The 18,041-nt window shown below is 42.7% G+C and overlaps 1 protein-coding gene across 1 annotated transcript in view; it reads right to left on the bottom strand.

Moving 5' to 3' along the window:
- AMFR (autocrine motility factor receptor) overlaps nt 1-18,041 on the bottom strand; it is a 41,273-nt gene extending 23,232 nt beyond the window's left edge. Inside the window, exons 1-6 of the mRNA XM_045987989.1 lie at nt 17,617-18,041; nt 7,955-8,047; nt 4,619-4,783; nt 3,158-3,310; nt 919-959; nt 623-755 (exon numbers count right to left, since the gene is read on the bottom strand). Of these exons, the coding sequence (XP_045843945.1) occupies nt 623-755; nt 919-959; nt 3,158-3,310; nt 4,619-4,783; nt 7,955-8,047; nt 17,617-17,871 (840 nt within the window). The 5' untranslated portion in view covers nt 17,872-18,041. The remainder of the gene's footprint in view (nt 1-622; nt 756-918; nt 960-3,157; nt 3,311-4,618; nt 4,784-7,954; nt 8,048-17,616) is intronic.

The raw sequence follows: 18,041 nt of genomic DNA, 5'->3' as shown, positions 1-18,041 counted from the left end.
ACCGACTGCACCTCCCAGGAGCCCCTAACCCAGTGATTTTTAAGTGCATCTTTACTAGGCTTATCGTATAAATCAACTGCCCACCAAATACACTGAGTCTTACCATTATTAGATCACCGAAGTGCTAACCATGGAAGCATATTTTCAACATTGTAATATCTTACACAGCAAAGTAAAATATAAACAATGAAGTAGGAGGAATTAAGTACCCAATGCCTTCTTTCAAATTTTAAAGCGGAAAATGTATGAATCCATGAAGTAGCTAACACTGTGAGATTTCCCACTGCCCCCTACAAAATAATGGCTATGTATCAGCAGCCACAGAAACTAGGCGGGGCATATAGAATCCCCTTAATTTCGTGGTAGAAGAATGACCAGTGTATTGGTCAGCGGAATTCACAGAGTGTCAGAGGACAGCAAACTCCTCCTCGAGTTGGGCTCAAGCCGAAGTGCACACCATTATTCTTCACCCAGCCGCAAAAAGACAGAGGGACACAGCTGCGTCTGTTTTGAGAGATTTTACGCAGTTTACCCATAAACGTTTCATTTCTTATGGACTAACCAGCATTCCTGACACTAAAACACTCAGCTCTCTGTTAGAGCTCCTTCTGAAGAAGCTTACCAACATGTGAATATGGTGCATGAGGTCCAGGGACAAGAGAGTGAGCTCCATGACAAAATCTGTGTAATAGACATAGGTTCCTTTTCCTTCCCACGTCCCTTCATGGTTGAGGTCCCAGAGGTGAATTACATAGCTGCAGTGAACAGGGAAAAATCATTTTAGCAATTTACTATTGCAGTTTAATCTGGCTTAAACATGACGCAGAACAGTCACATTTTTATAGATTTTATATATGTGACACTTAAAACCAACTTTATGAGTAGACCTAATCGCCTCCCTCCCACATTTCTACTCACCGTAAAATCACATGAGCAGTCCTCACTGTCACGAGAAGAGACTATAAAGAAAGATGAAGTTTTTCTTTAGTAAAATTTGGAATTGCTCAGGCCAAACTTAACTTTTACAAAAAGATAAAAGGCAAGCATTTCTCAGTTCAATTAAAACACAGGTTATTCAAGAGCGGGGACGGTGGTGGGGGAACGGGATGAATGCAGTCAGAAGGTACAAACTTCAGTCACAAGATAAATCAGGACTGAGGATGTCACATCCAACATAATGACTAGAGTTAACACTGCTGTGGCACATCTGAAAGCTGTGGAGAGGGCAGATCCTGCAAGTTCTCATCACAAGAAGAAAACCCCTTTCTTTTTCTGTATCTCTAATGAGATGATGGATGTTAAGGAAGCTTACTGTGACAATCTATGACAGTTAATCATTAGGCTGTATACCTTAAACTTATACAATGCTATATGTCAATTATATCACAACAAAACTGAAAGCGAAAAAAGCAGGTTGTTCAAGCTTACCAGCTATTTTTTATCTGCTTCAAATTTCCATGGGATTTTTTTCATGACCTAGAAACCAACTTTTATTGAGCCTTTTTCTATTAACAGGTGACGACTGAATACACCTGACCATCTCCTGGGGCTGCCTTCTACAATCTTGAGGTTCATTCTAGTAGTCTGACGATCACTTCTATTTTATATAGCAGAAAGTCCCCATCATTGATTATCTCAAAGGGTGTTTGAATATTGGTGATCCCATACCCAAAGTATAGTTCAGGTCTCCCAATCCAAGATGAGTACCTGCTCTCTACATAATGCTTTGTCCACTCCCCTTGCCCACACAAAAGCAAAAAGAATGAAGAATAAACTAAGACCTTCGTGGTATTTTATATTATAGAAATTGATATTTTAAAAAACTCCTCTTAAAATACCAGACTAGAACTATTACATTGTTTGAGAATTGAAAATCCCAGTTTATAAACAGAAAATATTTTACATAGAGAAACACTATAAATAAAAAAATATGATTATGTTTAAAATATATAATCTGTAACATTATTATCTTAAAACAATCAATAGTAATGAGCTAAAATTAAAATATGTATATAGTATGATCCAATAGGCCTAATTTAAATATCTTTACTTATACCTTTTCCAAAATTTGGCTTATATTAATAAAAGTAAAAAGCAGGAAAGCCAGACTATCATGTAAATGGTGATTTATTATAAAATATACCTAAAGCACACTAATTAAAAAAAAATCAGTGCAAAAAAATTAAGATTTTTTCAAAAGAAATACACATATACAGACAGTATTCAGTTAGAACTGCGAATGTTTTACTAAGTACTTAAATGTTCCTTTCCTAATTTTACTTACACTAGTACAACTTATTCTGCAATCAATGCTATTAGGCAAAATTTCAAAAAAAATTTAAATTTTAAAAAATAACCTCTTATCCCCAACGTGGGGCTCAAATTCACGACCTCCAGATCAAGAGTCACACACTCAACTGACCCAGCCAGGCACCCCAATAAATTTTAACCCCTTTCTAATAAATTCCCAAATAGTAGTTCAAACTTCATGTTTTAGTATTAACTAATTAACTTTAATAATCTATTATTTTTTTTTGCTTAAGAGTGGCAATTATAGTAAAGATAAAAAATATTTTGCCTTTGGCTGGAGGAAAAAAGCAAAGATAGCAATTGAATATAAGGACATGCAAAAAATTTTTATTTCTATTGAATGAATTTTAGTATTTTCAGAAAGGTTTAAAAATAAATTTTAAATACACATGAATATCTCAGATTGGTCTTCCAAAATAAAGACTAGAGCTTGCATATGTATATTATCCTATACAATCTTAATTTATACCTATCTAAGAAACCCAATTTGGGGATTGTGCCATTGTTCAATCTGAACCTTAAGTAATTCACTGCACCCTCTAACCAGTTTCCCCATTTATGAACAGGAATAATCAAATGAGTCAAAACACATCAGATATTAAGAGCAACCCTCAGCATCCAGTCAGTACTACACAAATGTTGGCAAAAATAATTACCTTTACCATGTTGCAGCAAGGATTACAAGAAATCATGCGTGCTCCCCTTCAATACCGGTACCCAACACAAAAGCAAGGAATTCAAAATATGGTTGTTAAAACAAAAGACCAACTATCTCTCAGTCACCGCATACATGAATTGCAAATCCATAGGCGCATGATCAGAACGAAAGCCCGCGTCCACATCTCACCTCCGCTGCCATGAAAGCCAGTGTGTGCATCCCATGGGTGTAGCCTGTGACACAACAGACGACCGCTAATCCACAGCAAGAAAGCAGCATTGCGATCAACAGAGACAGAACTCGCCCGTGGCTACTCATGGGTGTGGTGGGAGAAAAGGAAAGCTGAAATATACAAAACAGGACAAGGAAGTTCATTCTTCTTCACGGCAGTGTTAAGCTTCCCTGAGAAACTCGAGGTTAGTCTTGGTGTCTGTGCTCAGGAACCCGGGCTTAGCAGCACTGCCCAATGCCAAGCACAGACCAGCACCCCACTGCCAGGTGGTTAAAACTGTCCAACCAACCTAAATACGAGCACGAGCTAATTATTTAGAGATCTTTATCTCTTATTTTACAGACTATGAACAACATACACCATATTTCCATCTCAAATTCTCAAGGATCCTCCACCTACCAGTGGGATGATAAGCCTCTCTCCAAGCAACTTTCCAAACGTATGTAGTTCTCTCAACACTCAACAGCACTCCAGGCCGCACCATGTTCTGTTGTTTCTTTCTCAATCCTGCTCTCCCCCTCCTCCTCAAAATTCACTTGGAGCGTATTCTTACTGTGTTTAGGGTTGGGACAATGGAAATGTCATCCAGGTGCGGAGAGCCCCCTATCACAATGTCCTGATGACAGTATACAAGGAGAGGCGAATGGGGGCGGCAGGGGGCAGAGGCCCAGGGCTGGGAAGTCTGAGAAGGACAGTGGAAGTAACAAACCCATTAGGGAGGTTGGGCACTCGTGCTCTTGACCCCTGGACGGCTTTTGGACTGAGATGAACTCACACAGAGGTGCAGGGACTTCCTGTCCCCGAGGACCAGGTGAAACAAGGAGTAAACGAGGCCCTGGAGTGGTGTAACTGAGCGGCGTCCCGGGGCACTGAAGAGTGAGAGGTTCCTCCCCAGCAGCTCTGATCTGAGACACAGACCTCGTACACAGACAGAGAAGGATTCACTTCTCTCAGGACCCAGGGAGGCAAGAGGGCTAATTCAGTCCTTGCCCAAGGAAACAATGTAAAACAATAGAAGCTGGTCCAAAAGAAAGCTCCAACAATCAGGGGGGTAAAAATGGAAGGAGACTGGAGCAGAAAGTACCTGGAAGATAGCAGCTTTTATTCTGTTTATACATTAAGTTTTCCTCGTGCTGTGATCACAACAGTCTGTGAGAGTGAACTAACCCCACTAGGGCTGTAACATAGTCTGCTAGTGCGGGGGCGGGGGGGGGGGGGGGGCTCAGGCAGGGACACTGATCCTGCATTCTTTGGCCGCTGCAGGAAGTGCCTCAAGAAACAGGCGGCGGCTACCTGATCTAGGAGCCTTGCCCTGGAGACCTACCCAGTATGTGCCCGTTATGGCTCCTTCATCTTACACAACTCAAACCTGGCAAACGTGTGACTAAGCAAGCAAAGAGCTCTGGTTAAAAACTCACATATTCAAATCGGTCCTTGCAGAGCTGAACCATCAGGTGTAGAAATACAAGTCCAGCAAACCAGAGGCACCACATGACCACCTCTTCCACCGTCTGCACATTCAGCACACCAAAAATGAAAATGAACTTGTAGAAAATAAAATTCCAGAACTTGTCTTTGAGGTGCTGAAAAGACAAATATGTATAAAGGTTAGTACTATTTCATCTAACCTATTTAAGAGACGTTAACACAACAAAAAGTGGTTGCTCTGGAGAAAATATATCCTATATTCAGCTTTCTAACATTTGGTCACAAGACAGCAGAAGGTACAAAATAAAATAAAATAAACTCTCTCAAGAATAAAGGTAAGGCCCCTAGAAAGTCATGTGTAGACTCTGGGTTGTAACCTTCAGTCAGTTATAAAGTTTTAGCCATCAAAAGGAGAGTGATATTTGTCTAGTGCCCTGCATATTAAGAATAACACAAATACTGCCAACACAAAATTTTTAAAATGGTGAAGGTTACAAGTATCATTTTTAATACTTCTGCTCTTTGGATTCATAAACAATAGAAAAGATTCGCCTTGTTCTTTTTAAACATCCTTCAGATTAAAAAATACCATATGTTCATTCACTAGTCTATACTCGGTAAGAAAAGTAAAACAAAAATGATGCCTTAGCATTTTTATGCATTTCTCTTGTCTTCTTCCCAATGTGCAAAACCTTAACTTTGCACACTCCTTTATTTCACTTCTCATATTGTGAGAACCTGACAATTTATTGTGAGTTGTCAGTGAATAATCTGTGAATATACCATTTTAGTGGTTACAGATGGTCAATGCGATTGTTTTCGTCTCCATTCGGAAAATGTTGTAATGAGTATCTCGGCTAGAGTTTCCTATTTCTTCAGCATTATGGAATCAAAGGTTACGAATGTTTTTACGGTTTCTAATAAGTACCACCCACTTGGTTTCCAAAGAAGTTGGATAAATGTACTCTCCCAGGGGCGGTGGGAGAGTACTCTGTCTCTACGGAGGACATCCGGTTTTTAAAATCAAGGTCAAGGAGGGGAGTCTAGCCCCTAAAACACACTACTGAGCCATCTGTGGGAAGGGTGGGAACTGAGCAAAGAGGTAAGAATGAAAAAGGACTCCTAAGTATATTCTCAGAAATCGTTCTGAACCATAAGAGATGTCTCACAAATTCAAACAATTAGAACAGAACAAAAGCAAAACTGAACAGAAACAGAAATAACTGAATCTAAGTGTGTAACAAATGAAGGACTACTGAAAGATAAGATTATTATTTTGGGCACTTCTATGCACTATACTGACTGTACACCGTTTGCACAAAGAACAAAGGGAGCTAAGAACCTTTGGCGAACGGCTGCTTCCAGATCTAGGACAGGTGAAGTACAAGGTGAACGCAGGACATCTTGTGCTTAGGTTTTGAACCTTCAGCTCACCATGTATTTGCTATGCGACTTGTGATGAGTCACTTAACATTCCCGTGCTTCGGTCTCCCCACCTATAAGGTGGGCCTTCTGAGCCTGGTGTCCCCTCCCAGAACCACTGGGGAGACCGACTAGGCTCCTATACATACGGTGCTGGGACATGTGCCATAGCAGGCATGACGTGCCCGAAAAAAGAAAATTCCTTGCTCTAAAACTCCACGGAACAGTCTCTTTTTTTACCCTGCTTTCGGCGTTCAGTGTCTCTGCCTCCAGCGAGACTTTATTTCTTGAACTTCCCTGAATCATCCACAGAGCAAACCCATGTCAATTCTGCAGAGTTCTAACTCAAACTAGTGTTTGATAAATGCCGCTGGATGACATGCATCAGAAAAAAAATCACAGTGGCGAGCACAGCAGAATGTCTAGAGAGCTGTGAATCACCGTGGTAGAGAGCTGAAGCGAAGGCATCGCTGTGTCTCAGCTATACTCAAATAACAAGTTTTAAATAAATAAATAAGATAAAGATGTGATCTGGACCGAAAAACTCGAAGTAGAATCACAGATGTGCCTGTTACCTCTAGAGATGGTAAAACTCTCTGCAATGCTCCAGGGTAATGTGTTCTGAAAATTTTGAATGAATACTTGCCCTTTCAGTAAAATGAAACCAGTAGACGGGAGGCCCACTGGTGCCAGATCAGTCCACCCGCGAGGAGATGCTTTGCCTGGCCTGACCAATGTCTGGCCTGCAAGCCAGAAGATTTTCTTCACAAAGGAAGAAGCATCAAAAGGGGCTTTTGATTCCTACCCCAAAATGACCTCTCATGGATGCTACACCTGGGAGACATGTGGAGTTGATATTTTGGAGAAAGTGCTGAATATTCACCAGCGAAAACTCTCTGGGAGAACAAACAGTCCTGCTCATAACAGTCCTGCATCCAAGGGCTCAACCGCACACTAACCTCGGTTAAGCTCGGAACTAGGACCTCAGCTGATCTGGTAACAGGGGACCTGGGTAGGAAGGGTAGGTAAGGAGCGAGGCCAATAGAAGTTCAAGGTAGCAGGTCCCTGTGTCTCATCGCTGAGATAAGAAAAAGTGAAATCTAGTTCTGTTTGTATGTTGTCGTTTTAAGGCCAGTTCTAAATTCTTATTTGTAGACACACCACTCTACATTCCACGCTAAAACCCCTGGGCGCCTGCCAGTCTGTACGGCATGCTTGTGGCACCTTCTTCATTAAAAGCATGTCCTGCTCATATACACGTACCTTCTGGGAGTAATGTCCCAATGTCAGACTATGCCGCCTGAAACAAAACAAGTCACCTAATCTTCTGCTTGTGGAAGGATGAATCTTAATTTACTTGTCCAAAGGGAGAAATTTAAATCTCTCGGTAATTCCTTTGGAAAAGAACCTATGTTCTAAAGAGGGATGTTCATTATTATTCAAACTAAAACAAACGTCTGCTTCCTTAAAAACTGCACGCATGAGAGTCACGGGGAAGAGAGCTACAAGCAGCAAATAGGACTGGGACAACTCGGCTACACTGAACATGAACTGTGGATTCCAGAAAGTATTTTATCAATGTTAAGTTTCCTGATTTTGAGCATTGTGCTACAGTTACCTAAGAAAATGTCCTTGCTCTTGGGAAATACATACTGAAGTATTTGGAGGGACAGGGTTATGATGTCCACAGCTTATTCTCAAATGGATCAGAAAAATTCATATAATATAAAGAAAAGACAAATGTGAAAGCACATGGGACGGAGTGCTGACAACGGCGAATCTGGGTAAGGGCGCACGGATGCTCTTCAGAGTAGTCATGCAATCCTTCTGTAAGTTTACAGTTATATCCAACACAAAGTAAAAAAAAATTTGGTCACTAGAATGCATCCTAAGGTTAGACTTACCTGCCTCTCACTCACTCGAAGAGGGCCAAACACGATACACTGGATTAGCTTGGCCACCAACATCAAAACACAGCATGCGGTATTTACTAGAACCTGTATACAAACCAAAGAAAGAAAGTTTATTTCCTCCTGTCGAAAAATAAAGGCAGGTGTAAAAATTTTGTATCAGGAATCAACAATAACTTCTAAGGACCGGGCCTCCACAATTCCCTGCCATTACAAGATAAGGAATATCTGAAGGCGCACACTTTTAATGGGTGGTGGCGGCAGAGATGAGGAGTGGGAAGGAGAGGCACCGGCTCACCAGTTAAATCACAGAGCCCTGACCCAGTATGTACCATCCAGCAGGCCACTTTCCCCTTCAGCCTTGACCGCACTGTACAAAAGGTGCAGAACTGTATGCACCTTGTAAGCCATAGGTATCTCTTAGGTGTATCATTTCCTACATTAAGATTTTGGTAGGCTTGAAGAAAGCTCTTTTAGAAGTTGAGGTTATCATGAACTAAAACCCAGCATCCAAACATCCTACTCCGCCCTGCCAAACAAATAGCAGATGAGGAGGAGAGTGCTGATGGTCCCAAAAAAGCCACAAGACCCTGTACAAAAATAGGGATATGTGTATATACACATATGTACTACAATGGGACAATCTACCAGGCAAAAGATAACTGTTCTCCGTGCTCAGTGCTGGCCTTCAAGGAATGGATCTGGGGCATCAGAGGGGAATGGAACTGAGGAACCAGGAAGAAGGAAGAAGCAAACTGGCAGGGCTGTCTGAGAACCGGAAGGACACCAGGAGCCACCACTGCAAAACCAAGGCCTTCTTCAATAGGAGATGCGAAATCTTCTCTTTCCTTAGATAATTCAGAGATGGATATCCCCAACCTAAACAACAAATCTAATGCTCACAAAATGAAAGAGTGGGCTGCCCTTGACCAAGAAGCTAGTGGGGCACATCTTACCACTGATGCTCAAATGATTTTTTAAAAACTCTGCATGACCCCAAAAGCCAAAAGGACTTTGATAAAGACAGTAAACATGACTTGTATTGAGAACACATGGAAATGAACCCCAACTCAATGTAAAGACTGCCTCAAGCTTTGATTCACTAACTTTATAGGAAGATGGCCATATTCTTCTTCCCAGGTCCTTCTTCCCTCTATTTTTAAAAGAAGCAAATGATACTGTGGAAGAAAAAAAAAAAAAGAAAAACAGAAAAAGTAATATAAGGAAACAAGTTCCTTCAGATCTATGTCTTCAGGTCCCTCTCAGTACCTCACACCATCCACCCCTTCGGGAGAACATACACAATGGCAGCCCCGATTCACTACAAAAAGATTAAATTACATTTAGTCTTATTATGCCTAATGGGACAAGGAAATACATGATATACTTTTTTTTTAAATTTATTTATTTGACAGAGAGAGATCATAAGTAGGCAGAGAGGCAGGCAGAGAGAGTGAGAGGGAAGCAGGCTCCCTGCTGAGCAGAGAGCCCGATGTGGGACTCAATCCCAGGACCCTGAGATCATGACCCGAGCCGAAGGCAGCGGCCTAAACCACTGAGCCACCCAGGCGCCCTACATGATATATTCTTAAAGAATTTAAGAAAAATAGTTTGGCTGAAACTGCTCTGGTAATTAATTTAAACCTGCAAATAATCAGGAAAAATCCAAATCAGTTACCCAAAACATCCTATATCCTTAATTTGTGACTCCCTGGTTGAACAGTCCTATACAAAATGGCCCAAAAAAGAGCGTAGAATACTCATTTTTAAGAAGATGAAATAGATGTGCAGAAGGTTCCTTTACATTGTGTTCGAAACCAGCCAATGGGAACTTTAGTCATGCTAATTAGGAAAAACTTCATCAAACAAAACCACAACCACAATCCTTCATGCCATATCTCCTAGCTGAGCAGGTTTGTTTGTGTTTTTTTTTGTTTTTTTTGTTTTTTCTTTTTTGGTTTTTTAAAGTAAACTCTACCCCCAACGTGGGGCTGGACCTCACGACCCTGAGATCAAGAGTTGCATGTTCTAACGACTAAGCCTGCCAGGTGCCCCTGAACGGAATTTTTTAAGTCAGCCAAACATCCCCTGACCTAATTACAACACAGTTTAAAAAAAGAATTCTTGCTGGTTTTGCATATAGTAGCATAGGAAATAAAGAAAGTCTGCACATTGAGAATTGCTTGTTCAAGGCATGTGAGAGGTTAAGAGAAATGGGGGAGCTCTAGACCCTGCATTCAAAAAGCTTTTAGAATCTACAGGACACAGAACTTCATAAGCATCTAACAACACACCAGGCAGCCTACGGGGAGAACAATCAACGCAGGAGAAGAAAGTAAACTTGGGTGGCTTCATCATTGCTCTATCCAAAAGCACATTCTCATATATCTTGGATTACAAAACAAAAAGTAGAGTATTATTTACTATTTCTTAGTTATATTTCTTAAAGTTCAAAAATACAGTTTAAGAAATCATAATTTTTTTTTTAAACTGAGTCTGGCATAATTCCATTACTCACAGATAATCATTTATTTTAATTTCAATAGAAGATTTAAAAATTAGCAAGGATAAGAAGTGGGGGAAAGGAGAAAATATGCTGATACTAGAAAGGGAATTTATGTAGAAAGAAGGAGCTAACTTTCTGTGAACTTAATATGAAAGCTAGAGCTGCATAGAATTGGAACTAAATTGCAACTAAAAATGATTTTAAGATGATGAACAAAGTGTTTTTAAAAACACCTTAACAATTTTTAATAACTATTCTATGTCTATTTATAGAAAAATGACTTAATATATGATAAATTCTCACCTTTAAAACTGATTAAAGCCTTGAAAAATTACAAATATGGGAAGAAACATAATTGTAGCATTCCTCACTTAAAAGCAAATCCCATCAACTACACTTCAGTTAGAAAAAAAAAAAATCGCCTGTACAAAAAAAAAAAAAAGATGGGGGGCGCCCGGGTGGCTCAGTCAGTTAAGCATCTGCCTTCGGCTCAGGTCATGATCCCAGGGTCCTGGGACAGCCCCCCACATCAGGCTCCCTGCTCAGCAGGAAGCCTGCTTCTCCCACTCCCTCTGCCTGCCGCTCCCTCTGCTTCTGCTCTGTCAAAAAATTTTTAAAATCTTTAGAAAAAAATTTTTTACCATGGTCCTACGTGTGAGCGTTTGCTAAATTTCACACTGCATAAAACCATTTGTTCCTGGGCCTCCAAATAGGACAGAAAGCTAAATAAATGGATAAGTGGTGTTTTCTAACTGAAATATTTCATTCTAAAAAATTAACTAAATAAATACATTAAAGCAAATCCCAGATCAGATCCCATTAGGTCAACCAGTAATATTCTTACAGAAACCACAAGTTAGCCCAGATGTAAATCCACCTTCTCACCTCCAATAATCAAAACGAGGCTCACCTCCAGCACGCCTTGTCTGAACCACACATTATCCACACAGACCACACCAAAAGTGCTAACTTCGCTTTATCTGTTCTATGCAACTAGCTAGTTTTTCCTTGCAGGCAGAACCCAGACTGAATGTAAAGATGAGGGGTTCATCACCGGAGCCCTGTTTGCCAACAGGAGAAAAATGGAGAACAATTAAATGTCCATCAGAGAGGCAAGTTCAATAAACTGCCAGCCAGCCATTCTGTGGAATACAATGAAGCCAGGATAACTAACTCAGCAGCTCTCTACTAGCATTGTATGGAACCTTCAAGATAACTCCTTCACTGGAAAAAAAGCAAGGTGTAGAAATGCCATTACCACGCTACCCTGTATGTAAAAGAGAAAGTATATGCATTCGTACACACAGATTCATCTGTATAATCATAGATGGGAACAGTGTCAAGGACTTGACCAACCTGGATGGCTCAGTCAGTGAAGCGTCTGCCTTTGGCTCAGGTCATGATGCTGGGGTCCTGGGATGGAGACCTGCATTGGCCCCCTGCTGGGCAGCGGAGCCTCCTTCTCTCTCTCCCTCTGCCCCTGTTTGTGTGTGTGTGCGCGCGCGCGCTCTCTCTCGTTTGCTCTCTCAAATAAATAAATAAAATCTTAAAAAAAAAAAAAAAAGAAAAAAGGTGGTAATGGCCACTTCTGGGAAAGAGAAGCAGAAGATGTACCTTTCACTATACCTCACTGAGACTTCTGCACCATGACCATGCATTATTTAATTTTTTTAATTATTTTTTTTTCTTTTTTTTTTCCTTAAGATTTTATTTATTTGACAGAAAGATCACAAGCAGGCAGAGTGGCAGGCACAGGGAGAGGGGGAAGCAGAGAGCCTGATGCGGGGCTCGATCCCAGGACCTTGAGATCATGACCTGAGCCGAAGGCAGAGGCTTTAACCCACTGAGCCACCTGGGCGCCCCTTTAATTAATTTTTCTAAAGTTTAGAGTCTATTAAACTTTCTGACCAGTTCTGAAGTTCCACATTTATTTTTCTCACCATCGTAGGAGACTGATAACTAGCAATCCCAAACTGGGTGGCCTTGGTGATCTTGTTACATGGTGTTCCTACTGTACTAAAATGCTTCAGAAGTTTCTCATATCTGTGCCAATGTAAAAACCTTAAATACTATTTTTAAGACCTCAGGAAACATCTTTCTTTTGTGTTAGCCTACAAAAAATAAAAACACATTTTGTTTGTTCTGAGCAGCCTATAACAAAAAACATCAGATAGTAGTGACCCCAAGGAACCCCTACTTAATCAGGCTTAAAGTAATTCCCTTTAAGTCCCCATAAGAAAATTTCCCTCCCAGAATGAGTCTACTGTGCTACTTGGGAACAACAGAAACTAAATTATAAGACAGTTTGGCTTAAGAGGAAAAGAGAAGAGAGCAGAGAACTCTCTGAAATAGCTTAAGCCACGTTATTCACTGTGGAACCCTGGAGGTATTTTTGGTCCTGTAACAAGCTAGCCACCAATGGGGTGTGATTTATGAGCTTGTAATGAAAGGTGGTTAAAGTACCAGGAACTGTCTCAAGAACAGAATCAATATGGTTATTTCTTAGTCTCCTACTTAACACCAGCACTAACCACCACCTCCCCCACACACCATTGTTTCTTCCCTGGAAGAACAACTAGAACATGTTATCTCTCTGCAGGCTCCCTGTGACAAGTATAAAATGACATAATGGGGCACTTGGGGTGCTCTCGGTTAAGCGACCAACTCTTAGTTTTGGCTCCAGTAATGATCTCAGGGTGGTGAGACTGAGCCCTGGGTTGGGCTCCACGCTCAGTGTGGAGATAGCTTAAGAGTCTCTTTCCCTCTCCCTCTGCTGCACCACCCCTCCCACCCCACCCTCTCTCTCTCAAATAAATGAATAAATCTTTAAAAATAAATAAATAAAACACAATAAAATGCAAAAATGCATACTCCCCCTTATCACATGGATGACGATGTTCCTCTTTTCACAATATCAGGGATCCTTCCTTTATTTTTCAGTTGTTTATCTAGGCTTATATCCTCTTACTCAGAAGTGTTCTCTTTTTCTTTAGCTGCCCCAACTTTTCTAAAGCTAATATTTTTCTCTAAACTTCACTGGAATATCCAACTCACAAAGACTCAAACCTAGTAAATTACCCCGAAGTTTCATAATTATATGAAGATGGGCTCTTTAAAACAGGAGTCAGCAACTTTTTCTCTAATGGGCTATCAGATAATAAATGTTTTAGGCTCAACAGGCCACACTCACCATCAAATAATCTTCCCCTTAAAAAAAAAACTGAAAAATAAAAAAACCATCATTAGCTAAATGGACTGTACAAAACAGGCCAGGCCAAACAGGCCACCAGTTTACCCACCCCTGCTCTAAATGGTCAATGTTCACTTTTCTCCATTTTCGTTTTTGGTGATTTTTTTCCCCCCTGGAGACTTGTATTTAAATTACTTGATTTACATATAACTATGTCAGAACCTTAACACTTATATTCCCATTTCTCCATTTTACCATGTTCTGATCTTACAATTTTAGAAGCAAATCTGAAAAAAAAAAAAGGAAAATAAAAAACCAGAAAGGAGACAGTAATGAAAATAATACGAATAAAGGAGTGGAAAAGCCAAATACTCCTGTACAATTCAAAACAATACGGAATGGATCAAGAGGTACTTTAACCAAAGGGTCACCTGAAAAGTGTAAAATAAGCCTAGGTCACCTGAAAACTGTAAAATAAAATTAGGTAAAAAACCTAATCTCGAATGAAACTTTAGAATGAAAGTTCTAGAAAGACATGAAGAAACAAGTGATTGCATCAAACCTGGGGGTTTGCTAGTGTGAGAACACTGGAGTCTCCCCTTGAACCTGTTCTCAACAGCCACATGGGGTGGGGGGGCAACTGGAGAGACCTCTTTGGGGGAGGTCTTAAATCACAACATCTCCTGGCCTCTTCCCACCCTCACCACTGCTGCCACAGGTCACCCCGGAGAAAACCGTCTCATCATGACAACCCCACTCCCCTCCCCTCCCACTTAAACCCTATAGCCCACAAAATAATGTCCATACTCCTTAGAAGGGCTGGCAAGGTTTACATAATCTAACCGTCACCCCACATCCAATGCTCCTTAATCCATTTCCCAACCATTAGTTAAAAAAAAATCGCTGGGACATTTATCAAAATGAAGACTCCAAGGCTCTGCCTTTCCCCTTGAAGTGATCCCCGGATACTATCTGAGAAACTACATTTTTCAAGTACCGGTTGCCATTTTGAGAAATATACCCCACTCTTAATCACAGGACCCAACGGAGTTGTAATTTAAGAGCCCAGTTTATGAGCTGCTCAGCACAGGCCCTGTACTACCTTTCATATGCCATCTGAGCTTCATATGCTGTTTTCTCTCCTTAAAATACACCATGCTGTTTGCTGAGATCCTTCTTACCTCCCAAGGCTGGGTTCAAATACCATCTTCCAAGCATCCTTCCCCTAGGCATCACTTTCTCTTTCCTCCAGATGCTGCCATATTATTTTTTTTTTAAGATTTTATTTATTTATTTGACAGAAAGAGATCACAAGTAAGCAGAGAGGCAGGCAGAGAGAGAGAGAGAGAGAGGAGGAAGCGGGCTTCCTGCTGAGCAGAGAGCCTGATGCAGGGCTCCATCCCAGGACCCTGGGATCATGACCTGAGCTGAAGGCAGAGGCTTTAACCCACTGAGCCACCCAGGTGCCCCTGCCGTATTTTTTTTAATGGATCTATTATCACTTATTGAATTTTGCTTTATTTGTCTATGGACTGCTTTGAGGGTGGGGGAAAGGGTTCACAGCTATGCCCTCCAGCATGCCCTAAATGGTACCTCTGAAAAGTTTTGAATTGAGTTTGTTAATCAAAACCTCCTGTTGGGCGCCTGGATAGCTCAGTGGGATAAAGCCTCTGCCTTTGGCTCAGGTCATGCTCTCAGGGTCCAGGGATCCAGCCCCGCATCAGGCTCTCTGCTCAGCAGGGAGCCTGCTCCACCCCCCAACCTCTGCCTACTTGTGATCTGTCAAATAAATAAATAAAATCTTTAAAAAAAAAAAAAAAAACCTCCTGAGATGCTATCATGCTATCAGACCTGTATTAATTTAAATTGTGCTCTACAAAGATAAGTTTTAGAGATTCCAGTATGCCAAACAACAGCTAGCAGGATTTGCAAACTGGCAGAAAGATCAGTTTTTTATTTGTCTTGCTTGGTTTTTAAAAAATTGAACCTGAATGTCTTTGGGCAGGGTGCCAAAGGGATCCATTTTGACCAAGGCCCTACCAGATATTCACTCAATCATGCTACCTGTCAGCCTAAGGAAGCAGGCTTTGGAGACGGTGGCTCCTGCTCAGCTACTAGAGCAGAAACTAAGCCATGGGCGAAGAGGAAAGCTTCCAGAGCACACGTGGAGGGTCTGAAAAACCAAGGCAGGCCAGCATGAAAGCACAAAAACCAAGAGGAAAGATGTTAGAAAAACAATTAAGATCAACTGAAAAAGGAAAACAATCATCAATAGATCAGGAAGAAAAGAGAAACCTGCTTTAGGTAAGACCTCTAATGAAAAAGCTGGGGGGAAATGGAAATTTTCTTAAAAGAAATAATTTTCACAGGAAAATCGACAGGCTTTATGCAGTGTTTTATGGAGAGGTGTTAACCTGGAATTTGAACATGGGTTTGGTAAAAACAAAAACAAAAAACTCTTAGGGGGGAAAAAAAATCACTAACAATACTAGTAGTTCTACAGTAGCCCCAATTCAAAGGCTTATTTATTATTTAGGTCTCGTACTTATATTTCAAAGAATACATTATAATCTAAACATTTGGCAGAAACACTCTTCACATCACTTTAAGTTGTTTACCTGCTAACTCAAATGAAAAAATAGATTGGAAATTAAGACAAAAAGAGAGGTGACTTGAGTTCTCTTCTCCCTTCTTCCCTACTGTTTACACAGTACCAAAGTCAAGTACACAGCAGTGAAAGAAAACTTCACCCTTCACTGCTTTCTAACAATCTCTTCATCAGAAGGACCAGAAGACTTAATCCACAGCCCACCGGGTTCATAAATCCCACAGCTTCCTGATGAAGCGCAGTGGGATTAATTATAACAAATGAGTTGTGTATCATTCTCTATCCTTGGAATATTAATCTTAGTCATTTACAGCCTACTCTTAACCCCAGATGGGAACTGTAGGAGAAGACAAGCCCCAAGACACCCCAGCAAGCCCAAGTGACAGACTTAAATCCTGGAGCAACTTTTCTGATCATTCTGTGTCTGCGTGTGTGCACGCACGTGTGCATGTACACGCCTGGCATTCAAGGCCAAGATGGAAGCAAAGTTCTTTAGCCAAAATACCGTTGATCTGCCCAGCTTGAAATTATCTGTCCTAACATGCGAAACCAGACTCTATGGCTTGTAGGTGCTGCTTATCTTGCACTGGCAGACAAACTGAAAACGCTGTTTTAAAATGGACCACTAAAAGAAGAAACTCCTGAGTGAAAACGATGAGCCAGCTCTCGACTCCGAATGTTTTACTGCCCTCAGACATCAAAGGAAACTGTCATGAATCACCAGGTAAAGGCAGCAGGAAAGAAAATACGGTTTGTATATGTGTTTGACTCAAACAGGACAACCATATACTAAAGGGCAGAAAGCGAAGAAAAGTTATGGGAGACAGCCAGTCTCCTCACACAAATGTCCCAACACCCAGATGCGTAAAATTCTCCCTTGGCCCACACAAGATTCGTCTCTGCCCCCTCCTCTTCTCTGGCAGCCCACTAGTAACATTCCCGTGCGGACCGAGCCAGAAAAGCCTTTCAACTTCCCTCCACAATTCCCTGAACCGCCGGGGTAACCGGCTCCCGGAGGTCCTCGAGTTTCCCTCCCGGGGTCCCTCGGGCACCACCCCCCCACCCCCTCGCCTCTTCCCCTCCCCGGACCCAGCCGCGTGCCCTCCGCGCCTCGGGGAGCCCCTTCCTCAAGCCGCCCCCGCTGTCGGCCCAGCCGCTCTCTCGGGCCACCCCGGCCCCTCAGCCTCCAGTCCCGCGGCAAGCTTGCGGGCGGACCCCGCCCCCCAGGTCCCGCAGCCGCCAGCCCCGGGGAGGCGACCCCGGCCCAGCCACGCCCCCCGCACATAATGGGTGACATGGCGGCCCCCGCCTCCCGCCCGCTCCCCCGCGGCGGCCGGGGCAGCCTCGCTCACCCACACGAACAGGCTGTCCGAGAGCAGGTACTGGGCCACGTCGCGGGCTCGGGGGCCGCCAGCGCTAGGCCGGGCGGGCACGGCCGACTCCGTCTGCACCGGGGCCGTTGGCGGCTCCGGCTCCCCGGGCCCGGCCTCGGGCTGACTGAGGGCGCGGTAGGCGCTGACGATGGTGCCGAGCAGGGCCAGGCCGCTGAGGCCCGTGTAGGTGCGGAGGCTGGGCCAGGGGAATCGCTCCAGGAAGAGCAGCGGCATGGCGGCAGCGGCGGCCTCCAGGCCCCAGGCCTCCCCGCGCTGCGGCCGGGCTCCCGCGGCGGCCTCGCGAACGGCGCCCTCGGGCTCTGGCGTCGCCGCCGCCGCCGCCGCGCCGGGCCGGGCCGGGCCGCTCCTGGCCGCTCGCGCCGCTCCGCCCCGCGCCGCTCCCG

Source organism: Meles meles, chromosome 19 (assembly GCF_922984935.1).
Source record: "Meles meles chromosome 19, mMelMel3.1 paternal haplotype, whole genome shotgun sequence".
NCBI classification, from domain to species: domain Eukaryota; kingdom Metazoa; phylum Chordata; class Mammalia; order Carnivora; family Mustelidae; genus Meles; species Meles meles.
The sequence above is the reverse complement of the archived record's forward strand: the minus strand, read 5'-3'. Positions and strand labels throughout refer to the sequence as shown.